Source organism: Hipposideros armiger, unplaced genomic scaffold (assembly GCF_001890085.2).
Source record: "Hipposideros armiger isolate ML-2016 unplaced genomic scaffold, ASM189008v1 scaffold_319, whole genome shotgun sequence".
Lineage (NCBI taxonomy): Eukaryota > Metazoa > Chordata > Mammalia > Chiroptera > Hipposideridae > Hipposideros > Hipposideros armiger.
Window position 1 is genome coordinate 471415 of NW_017731669.1, and position 24772 is coordinate 496186.

The 24772-nt window shown below is 37.8% G+C and overlaps 1 protein-coding gene across 1 annotated transcript in view; it reads left to right on the plus strand.

Moving 5' to 3' along the window:
• BMPR1A (bone morphogenetic protein receptor type 1A) overlaps positions 1-24772 on the plus strand; it is a 154894-nt gene that overhangs the window by 123716 nt on the left and 6406 nt on the right. The window contains exons 6-10 of the mRNA XM_019660476.1: positions 3845-3941; positions 4104-4203; positions 19215-19359; positions 22056-22248; positions 23773-24070. Coding sequence (XP_019516021.1) covers positions 3845-3941; positions 4104-4203; positions 19215-19359; positions 22056-22248; positions 23773-24070 — 833 coding nt within the window. The remainder of the gene's footprint in view (positions 1-3844; positions 3942-4103; positions 4204-19214; positions 19360-22055; positions 22249-23772; positions 24071-24772) is intronic.

Below are 24772 nucleotides of genomic sequence, written 5' to 3' on the forward strand. Positions count from 1 at the left end.
GAGGGCAGTGTCACTGGCCCTCACATGTGGGATCCGAACCGGGGCCCTCTGGCATCCCAAGCGAGTTCTTAACCATCGCGCCACTCGGCCGGCCCGAGAGTGTGTGTTCTTATTAGCAAATATACTGGGCGAAGCTTAGCTCTTACTCAAGTAATATGATTGTGGTCATTGAAGTTCCAGCTTATTTTACTTTTAAAAGAAAGGTTTCAATTATCCTGTTTCTAAATTGTTATGGCTGATCTGTCACACTTGTTTGTGCATTATAAAATTGATGGGCAATAACCTTTAACGTGATACCTTTGTATCACTCTGAGACAACTGAGAAATGGTAGGTCCTTCTAAGGAGCTCTCAGTGGAGTTATTTTCACAGCAGCAGCAAAAGAATCAGAGAATTGGTAATAGTTTGTGCACATCCTGGCGATGCTCTGGATTATGAACCGAAGCTCTTCAAAATTCTTTGTAGTAATTTTGCCCCAGGGCATCCTGCCAGTGTTCTTAAGCAGCAGTTTCAGATAGCACTGTTTGTGTACACATTTAAGCCTTGGCTGTTTTAGAAAATTATTCGAATTATTAAGAAATTCTCAGGATTGATAGAAACCTTAAAGGTTGTATGCTTCAACCTCTTGGCTAATGTTTGGAATCCACCCCAACCACCACACACACCCACACACCCACACACACACCCCAACCACCACCACCACCACCACCACCACATACACACACACACACCACCTCATCTATTTTCTTTGTACTACACCTCTAGTGCCAGGGCTCATTGCCCCCCAAAACCACCTATTTCACCTGTAAGATGACCTGACATGATGTTTAGATTTTCCTCCCCGTGACTGCACATCTATCTTCCTTCCTCACCCTCTTTTGTCCATAGAGAGCAAATCTAATCCCTCTTTAACATGATAGCCTTTTACTGTGTGAAGAAAGTTTTTTTGTCCTGCTGTCCTCCCCATACCATTTAGTCTTGGCCCAATGAAAATCATAATTTACAATGACCTCAGCTGCTCCTTATATGATCAGCTTTACTCACCATTTTCTCTGTGTAATATGCAGGGTTGAGGGTGGTCTGACCAGGAACTAAAGCAGAGAATGTGTAACCCCTTTCCCTTTTCGTAAGTATAGCCAAATCTCATATTAGGTTTTTGACTGTCACCCATATTCTTGAAACATACTGAGCTTTTTGTCCGCTGAGATCCCCACGTCTTTCACTCATGGTGCCACTGAGCCACATCTCTTTTATTCCATACGTCATATTGCTTAATTTTTATCTGCCCAAGAACAGAACCCCTAGCGCCTAATCTGAGGAGAACAGCTCTTTTAATTTCATCCTAAGCCCTTTTCTCCTACTGGTTTTACATACTGCCAGGTTTGGATCAGAACAGATTCAAATGGTAATCACCATGCTTTGCCCAGACCTTGATTTTCCCCTCCCCACCGCCCTTACCCAGTCTCTGTTGTTAAATACAGTTTATTCCGTTTATTCCTGTAGGATGAATTATTTCTCAGAAACTACTCTGCCATTCCTTATAATTGGGCTTCAGTTTCTTTTTCATGTACCACTCCCTCACCTCTTCCCACCCAAGCTCACTAAATCTCCTGTGTCATGAATGCCAAGTGAGTTTTTCCCCCATGAGGATTTTTATTACCCATATAAATCTGGAGATACAAATGGACTTGGTTGGAAGAGGGAAGGTTGTGTCACCAACTTTGTAATCTAGACACACCTGATTTTTGCCTACCCAGTTACCCTACATAAAAGAAAGATACGAGGTGGGTCTCCTGTTGCTTGTTAGTGAAACCACCTAAGCATTTGTGGCTTTTTCTAGAATCTTAACCAGAATCCATGTCAAGTTCACAGAGGAAGAATTAATTTATTGAATATTTACTGTTTGCATGTAACATGCTATATTGGTATATTGTACCCCATTTCCTCTCAGTTACCTTGTAAGACAGATATTTTTCTATTCTCCATTTTAAAGCAGGAGAAACTAAAGCCCAGAAAGAAGTAAGTTCATTGCTCAGGGTCACAAAGGTTTTAGTGGCAAAGGTAGGATTTAAGCTATTTTAATCCAAAGCCCTTGTTTTTTTCCATAATACTATGCTACCTCCAATCTATTATTGGCAAAGTCAACTTTCTTTCCTTTTTAAAGAAAAGGAGTATAACCTTTAGCTATCTAGTTTCCAATCCTCTTTGTGTTGAAAGTCTTTAAATCATACCTGTCTTTGAGCCATCTCACAAGTGCTCTCATCTTCCTGGGATACAATTCACCCAGCTTAAGATATGAACTCATACAGAATACAGAAATGTTGTAGGATGTCTTCATACATCCGGGATGTCAGTTCTCGCTTACTGGTGTTTGATCTGTCTTCTTCATTCCTATATACATCCTTGATAGAGAAGACAGAAAAAAAACAGGAGTTGAAGAAATATACATTTTCTTTCTCCTTTATTACCTACCGTCTGGTCAGTAACACCCATTGCCTGGTGGTTTGTCTTCTAGCACCGCCAAAGGGAACAAAGTGAACCTTTCTTGTTTTTTCTTTACATTTTCTCTTCTGCAATGCTAAGCTCATTTTGAACTTTTGCCTTCCTGGAACTATTCTTGGATGCTTGGCACTACTTTTATTAATCTTTAGTTATATACTCTTTATTCCATCCTTCATGTAAGTGTTTTTCTAAATCTTGGATTATTTCAGAGTCACTTGTGTAATTCCTAACATTTTTCTCTTTCTCTTTAGGATCAATTGTTAAAAAGTAAGAAACTTAGTTAAATGTAAAACTTGTCCGTTTGAAGGTTTCCAATTATCTTGACCCATCTTCTGTGATAAAAATCTCAAGTTATGGACTTACATTCACATTTTTAAAGAAATACCTGATTATACTGCGGTTTTTCTTTTCTGGCCAGCTGATATTTAAGAATAACCTGGTCAATTTCTATCTATATTCTTGCTACTTTTATGACAAACAGTTCCTTTGTGTAGTGAAAAATGGCAGTTCTCCCAGGTAGTCCTGAAATGTCAGCATTCAAGTTAAGAATTTGTCAAGTACCTCACTGTTAGTCCAATAAAACTTCACACATAATTGTTTATAATCTGTTCCCATGACTACAATCTTTGCGCTTATTTTCTGATCCATTAGGACACATCTCGTATCTGGTTGGTGGTCTCCAAAAACCTCTCAGGAATGTTTTTATATTTTGCCCTTTTCCTCTACACATACACGTATGCTTCAACTTACTTCCACATCCAGTTCATTAGTTTCAACATAGTTGTTATGTGCAGAATCTACAGTATCTTCTACCTGCTCAAATACCTTTCCTAACTTGTCTTGTCTTTGGCCTAAGACAGTCTCCACTCTTTAGTCTGATCTTGTTTCATCCATCTAAAGTCTCAGCATTACTAGGAGATCATATTTACCCTACTGGTTTATCATTGTATTAAAATGTGTTACCCATAATTTTTAGGGAAATATCTCATGACTTTAAATACTTCTAAACTAAAAACAAATGAATAGTAATACATTAAGATATGCCAAAGTTTGGTGGAAAATACTTATAAACTTTTGTTGATTTGCAATTAAGTTATGGTTTAGTGTTCTAACATACCGTTCACATACATATGTTTTCCTTAAGAAAAACCATTTTATAGTCTTCACGACTATAAACTATTTCAGCACAAATTCAAATTTTTCAATAATCTTTTTTTACACATAAAATGTGCAGGTCCTTCTAACTCACTGAATTAGAAATTATATTTTATGAATATTAAAAACAATTCATTATCAATTTAGTATGTCAAACCATTTCTAATTTTATCATTACTCTTCCTCTAGGATTCACCAAAAGCCCAGCTACGCCGGACAATAGAATGTTGTCGGACCAATTTATGTAACCAGTATTTACAACCTACACTGCCCCCTGTTGTTATAGGTAGGTTAGCCAAGAAAAGTGTGATTATGATTCTTGGTAAAATATTTTCTCTGGTTTTAACAATAAGCAAGCTTTCTAGAATTTAACACTACAAATTATTTTTCCCTTTTAATAAGATGTGAAAGGTAATATGTTTACTTTATTGTTTACTTTCATTATCAGGTCCATTTTTCGATGGCAGCGTTCGATGGCTGGTTGTGCTCATTTCTATGGCTATCTGCATAATTGCTATGATCATCTTCTCCAGCTGCTTTTGTTACAAGTAAGAAGATAATTGTTTTGATGCAGAGTATTTTGTTGAACATTAGATATGAACAATTGTTCTTAAAGCCAGTGGGCAGAAACCATTAACTTGCATTCTTTGGTTAGATCTCCTTTAATTAACTAGATTACAGTTTTCTTAAGGGAAAAGAGGATCTTCCTACCAATCATTTATACTTCTTGTTATGTTCATTAGTACTTATGATTTTCTTATTTATGGTATATTGAACTTTTATGTCTGAATGTTTAAAACCTGTCCCAAGTAACCAACTATATTATCATTTTTTAGTTATTTGGGGCTTAAGAATTGTTTTCATTTAGTCACGATTTCAGAAGAAGTTGTCAAAAGAGTAATGAAAGCAGGGTATAAACTTCAAAATTAAAACATCATCTTACTAGCATATGAATAGACAGAAACATCAGTGGAATAGGTTACTAAACCCATAAATAGACACAAGTATGTAAAGAAATTTAGTATATAATAAAGGTAACATTTCAAATCACTGAGGAAAAGATGAATTAAATTATTCAACAAGTAGATTTGGGAGTAGGTGGCTATATGGAAGACAAGTTGGATCAACTGAAATATTTATTATGAATATTACTATTCATAATGTTATAAATATTATGAAATACATTTTAACCAGATCAGAGCTAGATATACGCAAAATGTATTAAATGAAGTACTAGAACAAAGCATGGAGAAATTTCTAAAAATAATCTGAATGTGGAAGACCTTCATGAGTTTGACAGAAAACTTAAAAGTAGGTAAATGCTGTGCTTGCCTCCTTTCATGACCATCTCAAAATTATAACTACGGAACAACCTTTATTAAGAATCGCCTGAAGTCAAGTTGAACAGAAGTCCTGTAACTAAGGATATACACAAGTCACCTCGAGACTGGTGGGGCAGCAGAGATGCAGAATGGGCTGGTCCCACCCCACATGTGGCAGTTAAAAAATCGGGAGGGATATCTTGGCTGCGGAGGACCCCCTGGAGGAGCAAGAGGGTCCCAACCCCATAAGAGATTCCCCAGCCCAGGGCTCCAATGCACCGAAGAGAAATTCCCACAACTTTTGACTGAAAACCAGTGGAGATTGTGGCTAAGTTAGACAGGGTGGCTGGGGTCCCAGGCATTCCTATTAAAGGGCTCATGCACGAACTTACTGACAGACTCACTTACGCTGAGCTCCATCTCTGGAGCAGCAGCTTGAAAGGTGCCAGGGACATAGAGGGAGGAACCGAATTATCTTGCTTCAGGGCTGGGGCTGGAGGGACAGCTTTCTCCTACACAAAAGTACTGGCAGAAGCCATTTATTTTATTGAGCCTCCCCACTCTCAGTGTGCAGATGCAGACAGCCACCATATCCAACTCCATCAACCTGTATAACACTGTTCACCCACCCTGGTGATTTCCTGAGAGCCTATCCAACTTGCGGGCCCAGCCAAACCACCTCCAGTGGCTTTGCCATACAGACGGCCTGTCTTGGCTCATGCTGCGGACTTTCCTAAAATCTCTCAGAGGTTCACAAACCCCAGACAAGCAGAATCTAGACTCGGCATGCCCCGTACCTCTTGCTAAGTGGCCCCAAGCCTGGCAGTAGTGGCAACCAGCCTCAGTTTGCAGCTTAGCCTCTCCCAGGTACCTCCAAGTCTAGTACAAATGGCAGCCATCTGAAGATCACTCTGTATCTCACTCCAAGTGGCCCCAAACAGGGCACAGACAGCAGCTAACCTTGGTCTGCAACAGAGCCCCTCCCAAGAGGCCCCAAAACCAGTACACCTGGTGACCAGCTTCAGACTACACCAGAACACCACCCAACCACCTCCACAAACAACACACCCAAGGGGCACACTGGGCAGGCACCAGAGCCCTGCTAAAGTGAATCCTGCTCCATAGGGTCAGCCCCTGCACAACAGCTCCTCCATTATACTCACAGGCAGTCCTCACAACCAATCAGCCCAAGGGTCATTCCCTCCCATTAACATACAAACAACAACCAAGGCTCAACTACAATAGAAGGGCACACACAACTCTCACAGGGGACACACCTGGAGCACGTGGCTCAAGTGACCAGGGAGACTGCACCACTAGGTCCCACAGGACACCTACTACGTAAAGCTACTCTACTAAGACCGGAAGACATAGCAGTCCTACCTAATACACAGAAACAAACACAGGGAGGCAGCCAAAATGGGGAGACAAAGAAACATGTCCCAAATGAAAGAACAGAATAAAGCTCCAGAAAAAGAACTAAACAAAATGGAGACAAGCAGTCTACCAGATGCAGAGTTCCAAACACTGGTTATAAGGATGTGCAGTGATCTCAGCAAGAACTTCAACAAAGAGATAGGAAACGTAAAAAAGGAGATGGGAAACATAAAAAAGAACCAGTCAGAAATAAAGGATACAATAACAGAAATGAAGAATACATTAGAGGGAAGCAACAGATTAGATGAAGCAGAGGATCAAATCAGCTATATAGAACATAAGGTAGCAGAAAGCAGCCAATTAGAACAGCAAAAAAGAAAAAAGAATCCAAAGAAATAAGGAGAGTTTAAGGGGCCTCTGGAACAACATCAAGCTACCAACATTTGCATCATAGGGGTACCACAAAGAGAAGAGAGCAAGGAATTAAAAACCTATTTGAAGAAATAATGACGGAAAATTTCCCTAACTGGTAAAGGAAATAGACATACAAGCCCAGAAAGTGCAGAGTCCCAAACAAGATGAACCAAACAGGCCCACACCAAGACACATCGTAATGAAAATGCCAAAAGTAAAGGACAAAGAGAGACTCTTAAAAGCGCAAGAGAAAAGCAGCTAGTTACCTACAAGTGAGCTTCCATAAGACTGTCAACTGATTTCTCAACAGAAACTTAACAGGCCAGAAGGGACTGGCACGAAATATTCAAAGTGATAAAAAGCGAGGACTTACAACCATGATTACTCTACCCAGCAAAGCTATCATTTAGAAAGGAAGGACAGATAAAGAGCTTTCCACACAAGAAAAAGCTAAAGGCGTTCATCACCACCAAACCAGCACTACAAGAAATGTTAAAAGAACTTCTTTAAGAGGAGGAAGAAGAAGAAAAAAGATTGAAACTGTGAATAATAAAATGGCAATAACTACATGTCTATGAACAATTACTTTCAATGTAAATGGATTAAATGCTCTAATCAAAAGACATAGGGTAGCTGAATTGATAAGAAAATTAAACCCTTTCATAATGCTGCCTACAAGAGACTCACTTCAGATGGAAAGACAGACTAAAAGTAAAGGGATAGAAAAAGATATTTCATAAAAATGGAAAAAAAAGCTGGAGTAGCAATACATACCAGGAAATAAAGACTTTAAAACATAGCCTATCACAAGAGACAAAGAAGGACCCAGTAATTCCACTTCTGGGTATTCATCTGAAGATAACCAAAATACTACTTTGAAGGGACATCTGCAGCCATATATTCATTATAGCATTGTTTACAGTGGTCAATCCAAAGAACAAAATAAATGGTCAAACAAAACAGAAGCAAACTCATAGATAGACACAAAACTTTTTGATGGTTGCCAGATGGGAGGGAGGTTGGGAGATAAGCGAAAGGGAGGAAGGAATTAAGAAGTACAAACTAGTAGTTACAAAATGGTCATGGGGATGTAAAGCACAGCATAAGGAATATAATCAATAATATTGTAGTAACTATGTATCGAGTCAGATAGGTAGTAGATTTATCGGGGTGATCACTTCGTAAGTTATATAAATGTCTAATCACTATGTGGTACACCTGAAACTAATTTAATATTGCATGTCAATTGTAATGGAAAAATTATTTAAGAAATCTCCCTCCAACTCTATTAGGAAAAAAAATTTAGAAGCCAAAAACCCTTAAAATTAAAAAAAGCAAGGATTGATGGTATCAACTACACAAATAAAACTTTACTACATGGCAGAAACCACCATCAGCGGTCAGAAGACCGACTACCAGTGAAAAGCTCTGGCAGCTCATATTACAAAGAACTGATTTTCTCAAACAGAGAGCGTCTATAAATCAGGAAGAAAAAAATGTGGCAAGTCATTGAGAAAAGAGGACACAAAAATGAACTCATGATTTATCTAAAATAATACGTGTGGCTCTTAAAAAAACATTAAAAGATGCCTCAAGAATACTCATAACTCGGGCCAGCCGAGTGGCGTGTTGGTTAAGAGCTGGCTTGGGACGCTGGAGGGCCCCAGTTCGGATCCCACACATGAGGGCCAATGACACTGCCCTCTACAGCTAAGATGCTGAACAACAGCTCAACCTGGAGCTGGGCTGCTGTGAGTCACCGGCGACAGTGTGCTGCAGTGGGTTGCCATGGCTGCCATGTGTAGCCAGCAGTCAGCATGAGCGGCCAGCAGCCACCGTGAGTGGCCGTCCAGAAGCCGGCAACTGATCTGTCTCACCCAGGAAGAGCGCAATGATGGTGCCAACTTGGGCCAGTGAATCAATGTCCTCCACAACTAGACTGAAGAACAAAAAAAAAAAAGACAGCAACTTGTCTGTTCCCCTTCCCCCCAATTCCCCAGTGCTGTTCCCATCCCCCAATTCCCCAATACAAATCTTAAAAAAAAAAAGAATACTCATAACTTGAAAAATATATATTATTGCGTTGTCGGAAAAGTCATGACATATTTTGTCTATGTTTTTCAAAGGTCATTTATTTATATAAAGAACAAAGGTCAATCAATGATATATTGCCCATTTTGTTTGATGACCTTTTGCCATCTTTCAGTGAGCTTCATAATCCCTCTTTCATAGAAGTACCTGTCTTTATTTGCAAAAAGCTGAACAACTGCTGATTTACAGCCTCATGTGAATTGAACATTATACCATGCAAGGAGCTTTGAAGAGAGTGAAACAAGTGGAAGTCTGACGGCACAAGGTCAGACGAGTATGGTGGGTGTGGCAGCACATCCCATCCAAGCTCCAATCATTTTTGATGGGTGATCAAACTTGTGTGTGGTCTCGTGTTGTCACGATGGAACACACTCCTTTACAGTTAACAGGTTCTGGACGTTTCTAGATAATGGATTCTTTCAAGCTGTCCAATTGCCGACAGTACACATTCAAATTGATTGTTTGGTTCCTTGGTAGGAGCTTGAAAAACACGACATCTTTAAAATCCCACCGCACTGAGAGCATAACCTTCCTCTGATGAATGTCTGTTTTTGATGTCGTTTGAGGCAAATCATCATGTTGGGACCAAGACTGTTTGCACACCACGTTATTGTAAACAATCCATTTCTCATCACCAGTTATCAGTCACTTCAAAAAAGGATCGTTTTCCTCACGTTTAATGAACATATTGCAGATGTTTATACGCACCATCAAATTAACTTCTTTGAGTTCATGCGGAACCCAAATATCAAGCTTGCTTATGTATCCCAGCTTCTTCAGGTGGTTGTGAACGCTTGAATGATGGAAGTTCAATGTTTCTGCAATCTCTTGTGTTGTGTGACGTGGGTTTGACTCGATCGATGCCTTTATTTTGTGGTAATCAACCTCGGTGAGCCTTCCTGACCGAGGAGCATCATTGAGATCAAAATCACCAGCACAGAATTTCGTGAACCATCATTGGCACTGACGTTCTTGTAGAGCACTGTTACTGTAAACTTGATGCAACTTTTCACAAGCTTGATGCACGTTCTTCCCTTAATGGAAGTTAAACAGTAAATATGGCAAAAATGCAGTTTGGACTTCCATCTTCAACTTGTTGTAAGCTCTACAAAACTCAAGCAAATCGCTCGTTTTTTTTTTTTTTAGAATGAAGCTAGAACTGTCAGCTGTCAAATGACATAGCAATAACAAAGATGCGAGTGACTCTAGTACTTCCAAAACTGAACTAGCACCATCTGTTGCAAACATGCATCATGACATTTCCGACAACCCAATAAAATCATACTGAGGTACTGTTTTTCACCTGTTGTCCTGACAAAGATTCAAATGTTTGATAATAGGCCTTTTAGATAAAGAGGCAGATTGAGCATACTTACTCACTTTTGCTCCCCCCACTAAAACAGCAATAGTTTTTTAACTTCTTTGTCCAACCAGGACAAGGAGCACAGGCGCTAACAGCAAAAAACTTTGGAACCTGTGAAGCATATGGATGAGTAGTAAATAACTTTACAGACCTAAAAAGGCTAGAAATGGAGAGCCAAAAAGCAACCAGTTTATACTATTGAATTCTCCCAGAAGTTCAGGAATTGACAGTACCATTTATCTCTGAAAGTGACGTTGAAAGTGGCGGTAAAGCCAAGAAAATTGATTAAAAGGCTATTTTTAGGAAGTCAGAGGCTGTATTGGTTACCTAATACTGCATTAAGAAATCACTCCCAGGGCCGGCCGAGTGGCGCGCTGGTTAAGAATTGGCTTGGACCACCTTACCCCGGTCAGAATGGCTATCATCAGTAAATCAACAAACAACAAATGCTGGTGAGGTTGTGGGGAAAAGGGAACCCTGGTGCACTGTTGGTGGGACTGCAGACTGGTGCAGCCACTATGGAAATCAGTATGGAGGTATCTCAAAAAAATGGAACTGGAACTACTTTATGACCCAGCAATTCCACTCTTTGGTATTTATCCAAAAAAACCCAAGACATTAATCCAAAAAAATATATGCACCCCTATGTTCATTGTGGCACTATTCACAATAGCTAAGACTTGGAAACAACCGAAATGCCCATCGGTAGACGACTGGATTAAGAAACTCTGGTACATTTACCCAGTGGAGTATTATGCAGCTATAAAGAAGAAGGAAATAGTACCATTTGCAACAATGTGGATGGAACTGGAGAACATTATGCTAAGTAAATCAGTCAGAGAAAGACAAATACCATATGATCTCACTTATATGTGGATTCTAAAAAACTGAATAAATGAAAAATGTAAACAGAAGTAGTCTCAGAGAAACAGAGGAAAAACTGAGGGTTGCTAGTTGGGAGGGGGTGGTGATGAAGGAGAAGGGGAAGGGATGAGACAATACAAATTGATAATTACAATATGCCCTCAGGGATAGAAAAGACAGTCGGGAATATAATCAATAATGATGTAAATATTTTTTAAGGGGCCAGATGGACTCATGTCTTGTTAGGGAGACTACTTCATAGTCGGTGTAGAGGCCTGACCACCGCACTGTATTTCTGAAGCTGTAGTTGAATAATAATGTATGTCAACTATAATTATATATACATATAGTCACGGGATGTGGAGTAGAGTGTGGGAATGGAGTCAATGGAATTGTAATAGATAAGCATGATATTGGGGGTGGGAGGGCAGTAGATGGGGGAGAGGGGTTGTTTCTGTGCGAAGGGTGAAAAGGATAACTATTGCATTGTTCTGTACATCTGAAACTAACAATAAAAAAAGAAAAAGAAAAGAATTGGCTTGGGACGCCAGCTCTGAGCAACAGGGCCCCGGTTCAGATCCCACATGAGGGCCAATGACGCTGCGCCCTCTACAGCCAAGATGGTGAACAACAGCTCGACCTGGAGCTGGGCTGCCATGAGCCGCCGGCAATGGCATAGGTTGCAGTAGGGCAGCAGTGAGCTGCCGTAAAGCTACCGTGAGCGGCCGGCAGCTGGCATGAGCTGCCAAGAGCCACCATGAGCGGCCGTCCAGTGGCCGGCGAACGATCTGCCTCAGCCTGGAAGAGCAAAATGATCACAATCCCAACATGGGCCAGTGGAGCAACGTCCTCCACAACTAGACTGAAGAACAGAAGCACAGCAGCTTGTCTGTTCCCCTTCCCCGAGTCCCTAATGCTGTTCCCCTCGCCCAATTCCCCAATAAAACCTTTAAAAAAAAAAAAAAACAAGAAAGAAAGAAATCACTCCCAAACTTAGCAGCTTAAAACAGTAGTTATTATCCCTCTCTGTCTCTGTGGGTCAGGAATTCAGGAGTGACTTGACTGGTTGGCTCAGGATCTCGACTGGAGCCTTCCTAGGTCACCTTCCAAGGTAGCTCACCTTCAAGGCACACAGTTTGGCAGGAGATCTCAGTTTCTCTCGTGTGAGCCTCTCCAGGACTGCGTGAGTGTCCTCACAGCAAGAAGCCTGGCTTCCCCCAGAGCTAGTGATTGGAGACCAAGGTGGAAGCTGCCATGCTATTCATGATCTAGACGCAGAAGTCACATCATCATTTCTGCCATATTCCGATGGTCACACAGGTCAGCCCTAAGTGTACTATGGAAGGGAAGTAAACAGGACGTGCATACCAAGAGGTGACGATCTTTGCAGACCATTTTGGATGCCAAGTATCACAGATGTTGAGGTCTCCTCTCCTGTTCTGAGTAATCCCGTGTCTTCCCCATCATCCCCCTAACAAAAGGCCAGAAGTATATTCTCTGGAAAGAAAGAAATCAAGGTTCTAATCTGTGATACCCTATTATTGCGGGTCAGTATCATAGTGAAAACAAGGAGGTAAAGTGAACCATTTATGTACTGATTGGTGGCCCCGCAACCCTTCCAGAACCTTCTCAACCAGGCTTGTTCCCTCGAGGTAACAGATAGGAAGATTCTTTGGAGGGAAGTCCACCCAGCCCAAGAGAAAAAGCCTAAACATAATGACCTTAGGGCCTAGGCAGATTATCTTATACAGAAATTTGTAATTAGTAAGCCCCACTCATGTAATAAAAGCTGCCAATCAGGCAGTAAAGGACATTGATCCCTGCGAAACAGGAAACAAATGAGCTGAGCCTTATGATTGCCCCGCTTACTGCCTAGCGAGAGCTTCTGGCTGCAGGACACGGGAGGAGCCTAGATGTAGCCCAGCCAAGGAGACACAGCTGAGAGTCTGGGGGAGAACAGCAGCTGTGATTCACAGGAGAGAGTACTGGAGAGGATAGCGCCTCAGAGAGAGAGAGTGGAGATCTGCAGAAAGTCCCACTGAAACCTGCGATATCTGAGGTCAAATATACATTGGGTGAGATTAATGGCAGTGAACATGAAGACAGCAATAGAAAGTAAACGAACATTAAAAAAAGAGCTTAAAATATTAATTGAGCACCATTGAACTGTGGCACTTCAGATGGTCTCAAGTATCTGTGTGTGTGTGTGTGTGTGTGTGTGTGATTAGAGTTCCCAAAGATGAGGTGACAGTAAAAATATTTTAAGAATGACCAAAATTTTTTCAAATTTAGTGAAAACTGTAAATTCATAGATCCAAAAAGCTCAGCAAACTCTTAGCACAAAAAACATGAAGAAAATTATACCAAGGCACAACATAAACAAATTGCTCAAAACCAGTGTTAAAGAGAAATATTTTTAATGCAACCAGAGAAAAAAGGCAGATTATATACAGAGCTAAGGATGGTAGCCAACTTTTCATGGGAAACAGTGCAAGCAAGAATATTAGCAGAACACCATCTTTAAAGTACTCAAAGGAAAAAGTCATGAACATAGATTTCTGTATATACTCAGGGAAAATATTTTTCAAAAATGAAGGTGAAAGGAAGACTTTCAGACATAGAAAAGCTTGAAAGAACTCATCACCAACAGATTTGCAGAAGAAATGTTAAAGGAAATAATACTTCAAGTAGAAAAAAAATTATGCCAGGTAGAAATATGAAGCTACACAAAAGAATGAAAAGCACTGGAAATGGGCATCAAGGGAAACGTGACACAAACTGATAATGTCTTTTAAGGTTAACTGAAAAGAACACTTGTCTCAGAATCAAGCCTTGGGCACCTAGAGCAGTTCATAAAATATACAGACCCCACAAACTGTTCCGTTAGGTTCCTTTTATAGTTTTAAGCTAAATATTTCAGAGAACCTCATGATTGCCCTGTATATATAGCTTTTGAATTTTATGTTCTAGTTTTATCTACTGAAGACCAATTATTGAGCATATTTACAAGATTAGTAATTTAGTGTATTCATTCACATTTAACTCCATTTTAACAAGACACAAACTTCTATCTATAACAAACCATAAAAGGATAAGATTAAAGTTAAAAAGGAGTATATATTTCCACATACTGAGATTAGTCTCTTTTATGTATCTCATTAATATTTTGTTTCACTTCTTTTCTGATGACTTTTTTTCTAATGTAGAAAAATTTGCGAATTTATTCTTTTTGAATCTGATTTACATTCATGATGACATGGTCCTCAAAATCAATACCTTCTCTAAAATCTCCTCTCTAGCCTCCCTTTATTCTAGATTTGCTGTCAATTCTGTTCCATTCTGCCAGGTTTTGTACTTTCCTTGGACATAGAATTTGTCCTTTTTTGTAAGTGATTTCTTGGACCCTTAAAAAATGGTTAGATACCATGTTCTACCCCTAAAACATTTTGTACTTTTACCTAACACTTTTCCATTTGCAGTTATTTGTTTACTTACTCATAATCAGTTGCCCAAAGTCTGCCTTTCCCATTGGATAGGGACCTCAGTGATAGCAGAGATTACTTGTCCATCGATGTTGATGATGGCTGGCTGATACATTACCATGGTTCCTTTGAAGCATTAAGGATGAACATGGTAAATCAGTGTGTCCCCCGTGCTTGGCGCACACCTCCCCTTGACTCAGAATGCCTGCTTTTAAGCAGTAACCCAGATTAATTTATCAGATATAAAGCTCTCCTCCAGCTTTACAATTGGCCCATCATCCTCACTGCCTTTAAGGGACATCTCAGTACCACAGCAGTTCAATATTAGAAATAATGATTTTGAAAGTAATTGCAGCAAAAATTATTGCCATGTAATGTTTCATTTAATAAAAAAGATAAGTATTTATTGTATACCTAAAAAGGGAACTGTCAATCAGCTTTAAAGTGATTAAAAATAAGAAAAAAGTTTTTATATTCATGTTTATTTTTATCATTTTCAGCACTCTCCCTTTATTTGTTTAGCTTCAAGTTTTAGATACAAGTTTTCATTTGGTATATTCCTTCTGTCTGAAGAACTTCCTTTACTTAATTTCTTGCATGTAGGTTTACTGGCCATAACTCCTCTCAGCTTCTGTTTGTCTGAAAAACCTTTTGCCTTCATTTTCCAAAGGTATTTGCACTGTATATAGAATTGTTTTCCAGCTTACATGATTTCTTTCATAATTCTTATGTTTGGTCCACTGTATGTAATTATTTTTTTCATAGCCTCTTTTAAGATTTTCCCTTTATCTTCAGTTTTGAACTATTTGACTACAATGTATTTAAGATGTGCATGTTTCTTTTTTGGTATTTACTCTCATTTGAGATTTACTGAGCTTACTGACTCTATGGCTTGATGTCTGTCATTATTTTTGCAAAGTTATTGTCTACTATGTTTTCAGATAGTTTCTGTTCCTTTCTCTTTCTGTTCTCCTTTTGAGACTATACATTTTTAGATTATTTAATACTGTCCCACAGCTCTTTTATTTTTTATTGAATTTTTCCTCTTTGTTTTTTAGTTCAGGTAACTTCTGTTCATCTATTTTCAAGCTAGTTTTTTAATTTTCCTCAACTGTGTCCAGTCCATTGATGAGCCTAGCAAAGGAATTCTTCATCTCTGATATGTTTTACACTTTTAGCATTTCTATTTGACTCTGTCCATTTCTCTGCTGAAATTTTCTATCTTTTGGTTCATGTTGTCCACCTTTTCCTTTAGATGCTTTACCATTTTAATCCTGGTTACTTTAAGGAGGCTGTTTAGAAGTGTCAACATCAGTCATCTGTCTCTGAGACTGCTTCTGTTGGTTGCCCTACCTCTTGGCTCTGGGCTGTGTTTCCTTGCTTTTTAAAAGTGTGTCTCATAATTTTGGATTGAATGCTGTACGTCATGTTTAGAATTACAGAGACTGAGATTTTAAAAAATATATCTCAGGGTTTTCGAGAAAGCAAAAATAATCGTATACAGTAAGATCCACGTGTAGCTAGAGTTTATCTAGCCATCGTAATGCAAACATTGAATATTGATCTAAACTGTGCTATAACTGTGTTGGGAGGATGTGAGAAGTATTTCTGTTTGGGAAAGGGGAAGGAATATTAAATGCCAAGTTAAATCCTCATCTTCCACAGTGTTAAGTGAATAGTTAAAGACTGACTAAAAACCTGAAAATGTCAATATAAGCGTGTTATTTAGTAACAGTGAGGTAAACATTAAACAAATCCGCTTAGAAACATTGAAAATGTTTGGTTCTGAGAAGTGCAGAATGGGTGCTAAGAGGAGAGGAGATGAGATGGGAACTACTGCTTTGTTACTAAGCCACAAAGAACTACAGTAAGTCCTCACTTAATGTAGTTGATAGTTCTTTGACTTTAAGTGAAATGAAGTATGATAAAATCAGTTTTACCATAGGCTAATTAATATAAACAAGAGTTAAGTTCCTGTGGCATCTCTTCAACATTATAATGAAACAACATTGTTTGAGGACTTGCTATATATAATTCTTAAAAACAGATATAGAACTTTGATAAAATTAAAAACAAAGTTCTAAAAGTGTTAGTAGAGTGTGGATGAGAATGTGGGGGGAAATGGACACTCGTATAATGATGGAGAGACAGTAACTGGCATAACCTCCAAGAAGGTGAATAGGGCATTCCATCAAAATTCCAAATTCAGTTCTAACTTGGACTGCAGATTTGCCAGAACTTTTTCTCATTTCAGCCTTGTGTGAAGACTAGAAACAATCTAAATGTTACCAGTAAGGGAATGGTTAACAGCCATACAATGGCAAACTGTTTAACCATTAAAGAAAATGGAAGCTATTTATGCACTGCTGTAGAATGATCCCCCAGACAAAATGCTAAGTTAAAAGGCAAGACACAGAACAGTATGTATGGTGCATTACCATTTCTGGAAGAAAAAAAAGGGAGATGGACACCAATGAATATGTGTTTGTTTGAATATGCATAAATGGCCTCCATAAGATTACCCAAGAAGCTGGAAATAGTTCCAGTTTTAGGTTCCTTCTAGGAAAATGAAGTTGATGGCTTGGGGATAGAGGTGAGAGGAAGATTTCTCACTGTACACCCTTTTGTGCCTTTTGAATTTTAAACCATTAAAGTGAGTTACCCATATTAACAAAAATAAAATTACAAACATGGCTATATATATTGGACTATCCATATGGAAAATTAATTTGACTTATTCCCTAATTTCCATTCTATATTGTAAGTTCCAAATGGAGAGAAACATAATTTTTAAACCTTGAAAATGTATTTATGACATTAGGTTTGGGAAGGTTGTCTTAAACGGGATATGAAAGCATACATGAAAAAGGAGGAAATGGCTGATGAATTTGAATTTTATTTGACAACATTAAAATTAGAAACTGACATGAAACACCATAAATGGAATGACATGACAATGACAACTGAGAGGAGACTCTTGTAACATATAGTTATCCAAGATTTAGTATCCAGGTTACATAAAGAACTCCTATGAATCAATAAAAAAAGATAAATTGCCCCAATTAAATAATATACAAAAAAATATGAATAGACAGTTCACAGAGAAAACTGAACTGTGAAAAACAAAATCTCAACCTCCCTGGTAATCAGGGGATAACAAATGAAAACAAGTCACTATTTCATACCCATCAGCTTGGCAAAAATAAAAAAAATATGGAAGCCTCCAGTTTGGATTGGAAGGTGGGGAAATGGACATTGTCACATTACACTTTTGGTGGAAGTATAAGTTATTCCACTTTGAAGAGCAATTTGGTGGATGTCAAATTGAAAGTGTACATACCTTCAAGAAATTCTTACACATCTGCCCAAGGGACAGGCACAAAAATGTTTTTTTGCGGTCCTGTTTATATTAACAAACTTTTGGAAATAACTAAAGACAGCACCAGGGTAAGTTGTGGCAAATTCATAACAGGAACACTAGCTACCATTTAAACCATTTCCTTGACGGAATAGTAGGGACTAAGTCCATGGTTTCCTGATCCAGGCCTCTGGGTTTGGATCCCAACTTCTCTACCTGGCCATCTGTGTGACTCGGGGCAAATGATGAACCTTATTTGTAAAATGGGAACAATAGTACTTACCTCTTGGGAGTTTTGTAAAGATGAAGTGTGAGTCGTAGAACAGTGCCTGATACACAACATCAACAAAAATGAGCTGTTGTGTTTTACATGTATCACATGGATAAATATGTAAAACATAAGGAGTTGTTTTTTTAATTAAAAACCAAGGTATAAAATATTAATACAACATGCAATTTATGTACATTTGTATCCAGAGAAACAATGTTATTTATAAATATATACGTTATGGTAAAAGTATAAATACATACATTGGAAGGATATAATCACTTTCAGGATGGTGTTTGTTTTTTAAGAGTAAAGGAGGGAAATAGAATTATCAGGGAAATGGCTAGAGCTTCAAATATTTATAATGTTTACTTTAAATATATCTAAAATAAACATAGCATAATGTTAGTATTTATTAAATGATGTACACATGGGTGCCAGTTAAATTAATCTCTACCTTCCTATATATTTGAATCTTTCATAATTTGAAATTTTAAAGAGAAACCTTAAAAAATATCAGAATGAATTACGAGAACTTGTTTGATTTTTTTTTCCATAAATTTCTTTTCCCTATTTACTGTTCATTTTGATATAAAGTACATACTTATAAATTCTAATGAAAATACTTGTGTAAAGTAGAAAGTGTATATTCCTATATCCCCAGAAATAACTTGTTTACAACTTGCTGTATGTCCTTTCTGGTCTTTTTAGACATATATAAATATATATAATTTAAAATTTTTTCATAGCTAGGATAACACTTTACATGCTGTTTTTTAATCTATTTTTTTCACTTGTGAATACACCATGGACATCTGTTCATTGTAACATGGTACATAGAACTCTACCTCATAAACTCCATTTCTGGACATTATTTTAACATGATCCTATGATAAGACTAATTTTGATATGATCATGTCTGAAGGAAAGATAATGGTGTTGACAACCTCAAGATTTTCTTACTTTGATTTTTATAGTTTTAGGATTTCAATGTAGACTGTTTTCTGCTTTTTTTAAAAGACATTATTGCAAGAGCATCTCAAGCAGACGTCGTTACAATCGTGATTTGGAACAGGATGAAGCATTTATTCCTGTTGGAGAATCCTTAAAAGACCTTATTGACCAGTCACAAAGTTCTGGTAGTGGATCTGGACTACCTTTATTGGTAAGATAAACTATGTGTAAACATGAGTGGTTTGTTGATATAGAATGTGTCCTCATATGAAAGGTAGGATAATCACTGAAGATTAGCAAACTGTGTTACACATATTTTTTCCTTCTTAGAAACATGGCTGCAGTAATACAAGATGAAATTAGTTAAATTTAGAAATATGAAACAAGAAAAATAGAAGAGGCAAGTAAGATAGAGCCACAAGCAAGGTTAGGAAAGAAGGTATGGTCATGAAGTGAGTTAGCTCACAAGCTTTGCTTTCAGCAGCCAACTTCAAAAGAGGAATTAGGTATATGATTCATTACATCCGTAAGGTTAAACTGATAATTGTGAGAAGTATAACTTTCAGATTCTGAAATCAAAAGGAAGTTTCTCTCACATATCTTCATACAGAGGATACTTCCCTATATATAATACCATATTACCAAGCACAGTTCATAAAAATAATTTTAAAGAGAGTTATTAATAATTCTAAGAGGGTTATATGTAAGGAAATACTCAGATTTAGGGGTCGAGAGGACCCTTATAATAAATATTAGATATTCAGATAAGTTTTTGTTTAATTGCATTTGTTTAAAGACGTTTATCTCTAATTTAAAATTTAATTGAATTAAATAATTCTATAATTGAATTGGAAAGGTAAAGTAAAACTGACTTTATCTGCAGGCAACATGATTGTCTATGTAAAAAATCTCAAGAATGATACCATAAAGCTATGACAACCAATAAATGAAATGATCTTATCAGGGTTGCAGAATATAATGTCATTGTACAAAACCATTGAATTTCTGTAAACTGGCAAAAAAACAATTAGGAATTAAATATTTTAAAGCTGTATCAATTGGGTTAGCAACAAAAAACATTCAATATTTTGGAATAAACTTAGCAAAATTTCTATAAGACCTGTACACTGAAAATTAGAAAACGTTGCCCAAAAAAATTAACACAGCCTTGAATAAGTGGAGACCTATATCCTGTTTGTGAATCAGAGGGCTCAGGATTAAGATTTCAGTTTTCCTAAAATTATAGTTTCCATTTAATGTAAATCAAAATCAGAGCAAACTTTTGTAGAAATTGATGAGCTGATTCTAACGTGTATGGAAATGAAAGAACCTAGAAGATACAAAATAATTTTGAAGAAGAAAACAAAGAGGATCCCTCTACCTGTTTTCTGGACTTAGTGTAGAGTTACAGTAATTAACACTGTGGAGCTGGCATCAGTGGAGGAACAGAACAGAGAGTCTAGAAATGGGCACATATGCAAGTATATATGATCAATTGATTCGGGTGCTAGAATAATTCAATGGGGAAAAGACAGTCTGTTCAACAAATAGTGCAGGAAAAACTGGGCATCCATTTGCCAAAAAGTGAATCTCAACCCTTACCTCACTGATATACAACATTACCTTGAAATGGAGCATAGATCTAAATGTAAAAGTTAAAGCATACAACTTTTAAAAGAAAATGTTTTAGAACAAATCATTATGACCTTGGGTTGAGCAAAGATTTCTTAGCACAAAAGGCATGAGTCATTTTTTAAAATGATAAATTGGGCTTTCTCAAAATTTGAGACTATCTCTTCCGAAGACACTGTTAAGAAAATGAAAAAAAAACAAGTCACCAATTGGCGAAGGAGATCTGATAAAGAATTTGTGTTGCAGAATATATACAGAACTTTTACACCTTGGTAATAAGAAACAATTTCAATTTTTTAATAGATAAAAAACTTGAATAGACACTTTCCCAGAGAAGATATAAGAATGACAAATAAGCATATGAAAAGATACTCAGCATCATGAGGACATGCAAACTGTCACAGTGGTGCTACTACGCATCCCCTAGCATGGCTAAAACTGAGGCTATCAGCTGGAAATCATACATTGCTGATTGAAATGCACAATGGTACAGCCACTTTGGAAAATCGTTTGACAGTTGACTGTAAACTTAAGCACGCACAGTGAAGCTGTCCCTCCTGCTAAGTGTCTAGCAAAGAGCTGTGCAGACATGTCTAGACAAAGATCTGAATGTGAATGTTTATAGCAGCTTTATTCATAATAGATATAATTTGTAAACAACCCAAAAGTTCATCAGTTGGTAGTTGGATAAACAGTTGGTGGTACATTCATAGAGTGGAATCTGACTCATCAATAAAAAGAAACAAACTACGGATACGTGCAACAACATAGGTGAATTTGAGATCATTTTATGCTAAGTGAAAAAACAGAGACACAAAAGGCTATATATTGTATGTTTCCATTTGTGTGATATTCTACAAAGGCAAAACTGTAGGGACAGAAAACAGATCAATGATGCCAGGGACTGAGAATGGGTGAGGAAGGGATTGACTTTAAAGAGGTAAGAGGGAACTTTTTTTGGTGATGGATGTGCTCTGTATCTTAATTGTGGTATTGGGGGTCACATGACTGTATACATTTATCAAAACACTTCTCAAAAACAGTGAATTTTATTGTATGTAAATTATGCCTCAACAATCTAGACTTTGAAAAAAATTATGATAGGTTTGTGTAATAAAATGATACATAAAGGAAGTTAATTTAGGTGTGCACAAAATCTAGCCCATTTTAATGTGCATTCCAGTCTGGACCTTCGTGTTCTCTTTAATTTAGAATCACTATGCTCTTCATTTCATCAAGAACTCAAAACATTTTTTCTTTTTTTTCTTTTTGAAGGTTCAGCGAACTATTGCCAAACAGATTCAGATGGTTCGGCAAGTTGGTAAAGGCCGATATGGAGAAGTGTGGATGGGTAAATGGCGTGGTGAAAAAGTGGCAGTCAAAGTGTTTTTTACCACTGAAGAAGCTAGCTGGTTTCGAGAAACAGAAATCTATCAAACTGTGCTAATGCGCCATGAAAATATACTTGGTGGGTATACATCTGATTTCAGTCAATTCCGTATTCTGACAAGATTGGGGGGTGCAGGTGGAAGCCTGCCACCTGAGCTCTGAAAGCATGTGAATTCCGTTATGCGAACTGGGTTAAAGGAAACCCAGCTGAATACACAGCTTAGGTACAATCCAGCCCTGAATGCCAGCCAGCCAGGAAAGAAGAGTGAATTTCAAATTGGAAGTAATGCCAGTTCATTGGACTTACTCATACAGTAACAAAAACCAAGTCTTTTATAGGTAATTTAAGCAATTTCCTGGGGTAACTTTAACTATAATACCTTTTGCTTTTTGTAAGCTAAGCAACTACCACCATATGACATAGCTTAGTGTCTATGCTTAGCAGGTCTCTCCCTCCCCACCCCACCCCACTGACACAACAGCAAAATAATTCAGGTATGATCTGAGCAGTAGGGTGCAGAAACTTATCTAGCTTTCCTGACTTTTCTGTTTAGCTACAATTTCCCTCTTCTTTAGACAATGCATAGCACATTGCCAAGAGTGTATAGGCACCTGGATTAGCGTCCTAAGGCTATATCATAACAAACTACCACAAACTGGGTGCCATAAAACAGCAGAAACGTATTCTCTCTGAGTTCTGGAGGCCTGAAGGTTAAAATCAAGGTGTCCGCAGGGCCCTGCCCTCTGGAGGCTCCAGGAGAGGACCCTTCCTTGCCTCTTCCTGGCTTCTGGTGATGGCCAGCAACCTTTGGTGTTTGCTGGCTTGGAAACAACATTCTTATCGCTTCTGTCTCTGTCATCACATGGCCTCCCCTGTGTGTCTGTGTCCAAATTTCCCTCTTAAAAGGACACCAGTCACTGAATTACAACACCCACCCTAATCTAGTGTGACCTCATCTGAATTTGATTACATCTACAAAGACCCTGTTTCCAAATATGATCGTATTTACAGGTACCAGGTGGGTGTGAATTGGGGGTGTGGGGGGACGACACTACGACACTATTCAACCCAGCACTTTACTGACCTTTTTCTAAAGGGGAGGAGGAGAAGGAAAGGGGCTCAGTATCATCGAACTGCTTGTCAACGAGCCAGACCAAAGGTAGATGTGAGGATGCATTGATGGGCAAATGGAATTGGCTTAGTTAAGCAGAAACTCTTAGTTGAACATTTTTAACTTTGTTATTTTAATATGTCCACTTTTCAATTTGAAATTGAGAGCCTTTTCCACATTCCTTCTTTATAGTTCTTCATGCTCAGAGAACCATGTAGATGGTAACATTCCCCCAGGTTATATGGTATGTGATCTTCTTGGTCCCATTATTATCATTTTCATGATGATCATTAATATTATTTTAAGTTTATTGCAGAGTATAGAGTTATATGTGTAAACCTGGGGAACATGTTCAAGAAGCTTTATTAAGCAAATTTAATGTTTATTGTCTGTATATGATACCTGACTTATTCTCAGTATTTTTGATGAGCATTCATTATTCTTCATAGCCACCTCTGATAACTAACCTTTTAAACTCATTAATTGAACAGGTTTTATAGCAGCAGACATTAAGGGTACAGGTTCCTGGACTCAGCTCTATCTAATTACTGATTACCATGAAAATGGATCGCTTTATGATTTCCTGAAATGTGCTACACTAGACACCAGAGCCCTCCTCAAGTTGGCCTATTCAGCTGCCTGTGGTCTGTGCCATCTCCACACGGAAATTTATGGCACCCAAGGAAAGCCTGCAATTGCTCACCGAGACCTAAAGAGCAAAAACATCCTCATCAAGAAAAATGGAAGTTGTTGCATTGCTGACCTGGGTCTTGCTGTTAAATTCAACAGGTGAATGTGGTTCTTTGCTGGCAGTTCTGAAATTATGTTAGTCTCCTCAAGATATTGGAGTATTTGTTTTCTGGACAGTGGAGTTCCAAGCATGAGTTTGAGCTTATATAGTTACGTAAATATATAACTGGGGTTTTTGTCTTGGTTGGTTTGTTTTGGTGGGTTTTGTTTACAAAAATTCCATTCTACTCTACCTAATTCTTGATTTCCCTTTTTAATTGTCTTAAACATCCTTCTATTTCATTTTATGTAGATCTACTTCATTCTTTTTAAGTGTTGATGCAGTTTTTCAAAATATAGATGTACTGTGATTTATTCCATGACTGATAGCTATTAAAGTTGCCTCTGGCTTATCTCTATAATTTAAAAAATGTTTTAATAAACACTGTATTTTATCCATATATATTATATCCTTGAGCACTTACACAAGTATTTCTTCATGGTGGATTCCTAGAGAGGGGGCTAGACAGCCTATGTGCGTATTAAATTAAGGTATATTACAAGTTACCTCTTGAGAGCATGCATCAATTTACACTCCCATAAATGGTATAAATACGTCATTTCTCCATCACCATTTAATATGTTGTTAATATTTTTAAACATTTATAACATTTTGAGGGAACTATTGAAACCGGTTTAATGTTGTTATAACTCTAGAATACAGCAGCCATTTCACATTTCAGAATTAATTTCAGGCCATAA